A 7,869-nucleotide genomic window follows, 5' to 3' on the forward strand; every position below is an offset into this window, starting at 1 on the left:
TTTTCTTAATTCTTATTCTACAGATATGAAGTTTTGTTGCTTCTGTAGAAGTGAGAGGCAGAGCTCAGCAAGTGCTGTCTGCAAGCTGACCGCCAACTCGCCCACAACATACAAAATGTATGATACATGGGTCTGCACAACTTGACAAGAAAACGTCACGCTGGCACAAGGAACACTAAGACACCACACAAGTCGCTGCAGGAGCCTCCCTTGATCAAAGGGGTGTTTTCTTGCAATTTATCCCTACCTTGATGTAAGCTAGCAAGAAGACAGCATCTTGGAGCATGTCTGAACAGCTCTTCGGTCTTGGCTCTGGTTAAGGAAGGTGGAAAAGTGCATTTCACAATCAGGGGTCCCTCCCATTCCAAACATCCTGCTGGCAGCTCTTTGTCTCTCACTTCTGAGGAACTTCAGATCATCCCTTTTCACCCATCACAGTTTGCTGTCTCCATATGGTAACCTCTCAGCTCCACCCACAGACCCAGAAAAGCCAGGGCCAACTCCAAAACACCAGCGTGATCATACCTCTCAAAATAAGAGTTTGCTCTGACAGTGAGTAATCACACTCACTGTGTTCCCCAAGAAATCAAAAGGCACAGCTCAAAGCAGGCTGTCCCATGGCACCCTTGAGGATGGTTGTTAAAAGGTGTCCAGTGAAACAGGTAAAGTTGAGACTTTTCCCCCCAGTATAGGAGATAGGTAAAAAAATATTTTTTTTTCCCCTAGTATTGGCAGCCTGGGCACTCAGAAGCAGACTAGACCTTACTAACATGTGTGAAAAGTACATCTACCAGATGTTATGGCATGATTCTTCAGCTGGCTCTTCCTGAAGGTCTTCCAGGAGGTCCCATCAATACTATCTACACTGGGCAGGCTGAGCTAGAGGCAGCCAGCCCTTGCCTCCGACACCAGCTAATACAGAAACACAAGATTTTGCTCTGGCATAACAGCCAGCAGTCAACAGTTTACTAAGCACAGCACAACCCACGTCCTTTCCTTCACTACCTGGTGCGAAAGCAGATGTTGAGCAAGAGGAATCTGTATGGTCACACTTGTCAGATTTGAAAAGTTTGAGTTGAGGGATGGTGACCAGGCTCTATTGGCTGAATCCTATTAAGAACCACCAAAAGTTACCAGGTGCTCCACAGGAACTGGTTAATGGTTTGGCTCCAACAAACCAACCCGTGCTGCAGCAGGTGTGTTGTCTGCTCCAGAGCTGAGGTTTGACAGGAATACCTGAGCAGCATCAGTGAGACAGCTAATGTCCCAGAAACTGCTGGAAGTTCTTTGTTAAGGTAACATCTTTAGTCTTTCCCCTAGTTGGACAAAGGTTTATAAATTATAAAAATTATTAAATATGTAGAATTCTGAAAAGATTTTAACTGACATTTAAGAAAAACAAGGTGAGAGGATACAGGGTTACCCAAAAAGAGCCCAGTTAGATCAAAACTGGCATCCAAGGCCCATTTTTCCCATATCCTCCAGCCTAACACACACTTCACTGCAGCTGAGCCTTTCTAGGAGCTCTTGCATGGAAACCAAGGCCAGAAAGCATCCAAAGGGAGAGCTCAAAGGAACACCCAGAAGACAGTAGGAGGATTTGGCTGCAGCAAGAAAATCGCCAGTCAGCTTAGTTCAGTGGAACAGTCCACTCATGAGAGTGGTGAGCAACACCCAGATTCCCCCAGCACAGCCCCAGCAATAACCCGCCACCACCAGCAGCCCTGTGCTGGCCACAACACGAAGGGGTGCAACTCCACACACATGCACTGCTCTCATGTTGCATTCATCTGTCACCGCCCAGGACCTGAAGAAGGTCATGTTTTGCCACCAGCAATTACAAAAAGCAAATGAAAATCTAATCAATACAGTGAAACTGGTGAAGAAGGAAAAGAGTTACCCACCTGTTATCTACACTAATTTGCAAGCACACCATATCCCTGTCACACACAGCTGTAGCAGTCAACACAGGTAAAGTCAAAAGTGTATTGACTTTGTTCTCAGCAAAGGGTGGCTCCTCTTATGGAATATTTCTAGAATGAACTAAGTGCAAAGTTGCTCAGTCTCTACCCAAGACCGAGGTTTTGACAGATGTGGATTCCAAAGCTTTTTATTTAACATACATACATGTATAAGTATCAGTGAAGCTGGGTGATAAGGGCTATACCAATAAACTGTGCTCCAGCAATATTTGAGAAAACACTGTTACTACATATTTCAAGAAGTCAAAACTTCATTTTTTCAGTAGCTTTCCTCCTACTTTCTTCTCTATAAATAATATTGGAATAGAAAGATTAATTCATTTAAGTAATAAATAAGACTGAACACAACTGACCCAAAGGATATGTGGTATCAGGTAGGGGAAAGGTTCTTACCTTGTTTCATAAAGCAAGCCCTGGTTTCTCTCTAGAAACTGCTCTTACGGTGTAGCAAGACAACGCACACAAGTCATTATAAAAACGAAAGGAGAGCAATCTTCTAGCTGAAGAATAATCTTCTCCATGCCACAGGTCCATAGTGGTACTCTGGACATGAGCTTCAGCAGCCTCCAGCCCTTCCACCCCGTTTCTCCCTCGGCCAGTCCTTTGAGCCAATACCAAAAAAGAATCCTTTTCAGCCCACTCCACCTTAATTATTTTTTGGCTGATGAGCCACTGCAGCTCATCAAATGACAACCCCAGGCACAAAAGACTTGCCAGCCACGTAAGGAGCCAGGCTCAGGAGCTGGCCTACCACATTACATTTCTTCTCTCCTGGGCCACTTCTTACCAAATGGCTGCTATTGGTTGGTGTTTTCAGTTTTGCATACGAGTAACACCGTGACCAAGAGTACTGCTATTAGAGGAACTTCATTCACACATGAGACCATGACCTAACTGAGGATCTCGGGGGGGGGCACTCAAATTGGTGGTCATTTGTGCTGCTATGGACAACAAGTTCAATTCAGTGTATTAATTCTCAAACATTTCCATGTTTCCACCACCTCACATTCCCTCTACATCCTTTCAGACTTAAAGACAAACAAATGAAAAACAGACACAGACAAGGCTCACCTGTTAAAAACAAACATCTCAAACCTGAAATGGAGAGGAAAAAAAGTGTATTTTCTGGCAGAAAATTTAAGGTAGCAGCACCAGAACCAACACACACAATAAGTAAGTAACTTACCATACACGTTATTTTCTAGAGAGTAAAAACTAAGCACTCCAGACGATTAATGGCATGAGACAAGCAAAAAAAAAAAAAGGTACAACCGAATACTCATGCACATCAGTTGTGGTCTTAAAAGGAGAGGTCTCGATAGAGTGAGCAAACAGCGATTCAGAATGGAAATAATCCAGCTTCCACAGACTTTCAGAGGAGTGCAAAACAGGCCAATTATTTATGTTGTGTCAGAATAGCAGAAAGACCCTGCTAAGAGCTTGTGGTTTTTTTATTTTATTAAAAGAAGCATCTTTAAGTGTTAAGAAACATGTGACTCAAATCAGTCAGTTGCCAAGGAAAAGTTAACTGGAGGGTAGAATAAGAAACAACGTGGCATTATCTGCAAATTCCCTTATAACAATGTCACTTTAAAGACAAACCCCAAAATACATATAAGGATACTTTAAATCTGAAATATGTTTGTTTCATAGACATCATTAAAATCTGATTAACTTTATTATTAGTACTTCGAATAAACATGGTTTTAGTTGGAAAACACATTTTCAAAGGTCAGACACGCAATACTTCATTCACACTCCCACATCTATGCACAGCTATTGCACCAAATACTTTTTTCTGTAGTTTTCCACCTATAACAAATGTTTCATTTGATAGTTTACTTTATGCATAAAGCTGCTTTTGAAGAAAACCCACAAGCTCCTCTGAAGACAATGTGACCAGCCATGCTTCACCTACATGTTCCTACAGGACAGTAAGGACAGCACCATAACAACATGCCTCCTGGGAAAGGGTGGAGGGAGAGGCGAGGGAAGAAAGGACTTCATCAAGGATGACAAGAGACAGCTTTAGGGATAGGTACACCAAGATTTGTAGCCGTCCCACCAGAGCATCACCAGTCCCTGAGAAGAGGCACACGTGCCTCACACCCACCTCATGCATGGCTCTGCACACCCAGCCTAAAAACCTGCCCTCTCTGAAAGGGAGATTACGGCAACTTGCAGCCAAAACACAGCAACAGCAGAGCCAGTGCCAACACCAGCACCAGGGCAAAGGGAACCCCTTAAAAATTACAAACTACATAGGGGTGTGGGAGAAAACCTTAATCTGAACTATCTTGGGTTTTCAGGACAAACCTTTGCTCAAGGAAATGTTCCAGCTACAGTTTTGGTTGTGCAATAACAAAAGCAACTCCCACTGGGATGAAGGGCGTACCAGGCACACGAGAACTGCCAACAAGAGGCACCATTCCCCTCTCCAGTCCCGCTCACACCATTGCAACCTTCAGCCTGCCAACCCACACCACTAATGCAGTCAAGACTGAGCCACCTCTTTTCGGGGGGAGCTGGGGATCCACAAAGAACAGGAAGGCATCAAGTTAGAGACTCTGACGGGATGACAGAGGACCTGGCACACAGGAGCAGGGATGCTTGTGCAGGAGAGGAACAAGCAGGCAGAAGCACGCAGTTGGAAAGGAAGGGACTGAAGAAGGTAGGAAGAGGTACCACCATCAGTGGCAGCAAACTACGGGGTGCACCAGTGGTGTTTTATGCAACTTCACTGTAGCCAACTTTGCTTTACAGAGCAACTTCACAGTTTGCCTGAGGGCAAGGTCAGCAGTTGGGGAGCTCTCTCTCCCCAGTTCCTCTAGATTAAGCTAAGAAAGCCCACACAGACATCTTGTTTGTAGGGAAGGTTTGCACAATAAGGATTGACTAGACATTATTCATTGGACTTACCACCTTCCTCCCATTTCCTGCGCCTTCCCACCTGATTTGGTTTTGCCACCTTCCCAACAAGAGCTATTACAATCACACACAAAGGAGACTTGCTCGGCTCTCCAGGGACACAGCCTGCGTCCCCTGCCACCACACAGCTGGTATCCTGCTCACGCCTACACCCAACCAAACCAATGGTGTGGGCTCAACTTTCCATAAAACAGGTATAAACTTTTTTTTTTTTAAATACTGACGCAAATGCATGATTCATTTGGATGTTTTAAACATGACAGAAGGGAAGAAAGTTGGAGTAGATGATGACAATAAGCAAAAATCAAAGACATTGTCTCAAAAAGAGCTGTACTGTGCCTCAAAAGCAAGCCCATGAAGTTTAATGTGAGACATGAAAAAGACTGGGGGGATAAAAGGAACAAAGGATTTTGATAACACAGTTTGACCAGAGAGTGAGGAATAATGTGCAAATGTATGATTAATAGGCTGCTGCATCTCCCAGTGAAGGTCAGACCTATGTATGAAAAAATATGCAACTGAGGAGTTTTTCATTTGCTACTTCAATAATACAAGATCTTTGGAAAGTCTAACTCCTCTCCTTCTAACACTGACCCACCCAAGCCTTCAAAAGTTAGTTTCCTTTGAAAACAACACACAATTAATCACAGTATAATAGTCTTTCTTTTTCCTTTGAAGATGCTTAGAGAGGCAAATAGCTGTCATTCACTCTATATTCACTCAGAGGCAATACATTAAACACAAATATTTAGAAAACTACACAGCTTGAAACTTAAACCTCAGTGCTGTCCAGTTTCACAGTCAATGTTTAGACTGCATTGTTTATAACAACAACAGCCATGAGCCCACACTTCAGCACAGCCATCGCACTAAAAGGTAACAGAAACATTAAATAGGCACAAATTTCATGTCAGACTCTTTAGGTTATTCATAGTCACTGCAAATAACTCAGCAGTTATTTTGTATAGGACTCATACTTCAAGAGTCTTTAACAGGACTAATGGCTATAAACCAGACTGTTTAGATTTGAGGATGGGCATTTTTTACAATCAAGCAGCTTTGGAAATTGAGGAAAACCCCACACAGTGTCTCTGTGTTCATAACTGGACTTCTTTTGGGGTTGGAGACAGGATTTAAGAAAATTATTCACAGGTTATACACATAGGATTGCATCAAGCACCCCGGAATTTCAAGAGACGCAGAGTTGGCAGTGAGCAGCAGCCTCCCATTGAACTATGTGACCCGGGCGGGCACACGAGCCATGCCGTGTCCCTGCACGTACAGTTCATCCACTGCTCTATATGAATACTATCATTCTCTTTTTACTCGAAAGCTGACACAACAGCCTGGTCCAACACAGAGCACGGCCCTGCAAGCTCCTGCTCCTGATGGATAATTCGGTGCCTCTCCGGCGCCCAGGGAAAGGACTCTGTGAAGTTACTTGCTTAATCAATACTCCAGCCAGCGAGGGTGTAGAGATCAAATCATTTTACCTTGGTAGTATTTATTTCACCGAGGAAGAAAAAGGAAGGTTCAAACGACGGGTGCTGAAACTGGATGTCCCTGCCGCACCGTCCCTTTCTGAGCGACACCCGACCCCCCGCCTCAGCCGGCCGCCCCCCCCCGCCGAGGAGCCCCACTCCCACTCCGGGAAGGAGAGCGGCCACCCCCCGGCAAACCCCGGCCCGCACCCCTACCCGCCGCCGCAGGACGACCCGCACACGCCCCGGGGGCCCGGGCTGCCGTAAGGCACCGTATTAAATGAGCAGCAGCACACGGAGATAAACACAGAGTCACCGGTCTCCCGCCTACGGGGCGGCCAAGAAAAGCGAGGCAGGGCTCAGCCGCGCCCCGGGCAGGTCCCCGCTGCGCCCCGGGCAGCGCCGCCGGGCGACCCGTGGCCGAAGGACAGTCGCCCCGCCCCGCCCCGCCCCGCCCCGTCCCGTCCCGTCCCGTCCCGTCCCGTCCCTACCGTCCCGCTGGAGGAGCTGCGCCGAGGCGGCCAGGAGGACGGCGAGGAGCGCGGCCAGCGCCCGGCCCGCCGCCATCTCCCCGCATGGGCCCGGCGCCGAGGCGGGCGCGGGTCCCCTCCGGTGCCGCTGCCGCTTCCGGCTCCACCTCGCACCTGGCGGGGCGGGGCGGGGCGGGGTGGGTGAAGCCCCGCCTCCTCCTCCCAGGCCCCGCCCCCGGGCCCGGCGCGCCGGCGGGGAGGGGCGGGGCGGGGCGGGGGCGCCCAAGGTGGCGGTGGCACAAAGGGTGATGGTCTGGAGCTGAAGGAGGGTAGATTTAGGCTAGGTATAAGGAAAAAAACTATTACGTTGAGGGTGGTGAAACACTGGAACAGGTGCCCGGAGGGGTGGTAGATGCCCCATCCCTGGAAACATTCAAGGCCAGGTTCAGCGGGGCTCTGAGCAACCTGATCTAGTTGAAGATGTCCCTGTTCATTGCAGGGGTATTGGACTAGATGACCTTCAAAGGTCCCTTCCAGCCCAAACCATTCTGTGATTCTATGTTTGGAAGGGCCACGTTTCACACAGTTCTTCTTGTAGGTTCTTCTTGTATCCTGTATCCTGCTCTGAAATGTTTGGGGACTTTGCAATGAAAAAAAACTCTGAGCAGAGACCATCATCACATAGTCAAGAGTAGATGTTTGCCTAGTGAGTAAATACCTTACTAACGTCAGACAGCTCATCTTCTAGTAATTCCACGCGGTTGCTTTGGAGCATTTGTCTTTTTGGCAACACCATTACAAAAACCCAATACATTTATACTAGCCCACAACAGCACCTGGATATTCCAGAAATGTACATAGGAACATTCACATTCAAAGAAGAAGAAAATCAAAATGGTGTCAGAAGTTCAAGACCTTTTACATATTTAAGACCAAGCTTTAGAGAAGACTGAAGACCCTTTGCTTTTGCTTATTTCAGCTGGAAACAAGGATACTCATCTCTCCTGG

General features: G+C 46.8%; 1 protein-coding gene across 2 annotated transcripts in view; it reads right to left on the reverse strand.

Moving 5' to 3' along the window:
• The window catches only part of CDCP1 (CUB domain containing protein 1), a 28,509-nt gene extending 21,495 nt beyond the window's left edge, over positions 1-7,014 (reverse strand). Inside the window, exons 1-2 of one of the 2 annotated variants that reach the window (XM_074891625.1) lie at positions 6,883-6,968; positions 248-312 (exon numbers count right to left, since the gene is read on the reverse strand). In XM_074891625.1, the coding sequence (XP_074747726.1) occupies positions 248-312; positions 6,883-6,968 (151 nt within the window). Of the gene's footprint in view, positions 1-247; positions 313-6,882 lie in introns of both variants that reach the window. The other variant, XM_074891617.1, reaches the window with a different exon arrangement.
• Positions 7,015-7,869: the final 855 nt, after the last annotated feature.

The sequence above is a fragment of the Strix uralensis genome, chromosome 1 (genome assembly GCF_047716275.1).
Source record: "Strix uralensis isolate ZFMK-TIS-50842 chromosome 1, bStrUra1, whole genome shotgun sequence".
In the NCBI taxonomy this organism is placed as follows: domain Eukaryota; kingdom Metazoa; phylum Chordata; class Aves; order Strigiformes; family Strigidae; genus Strix; species Strix uralensis.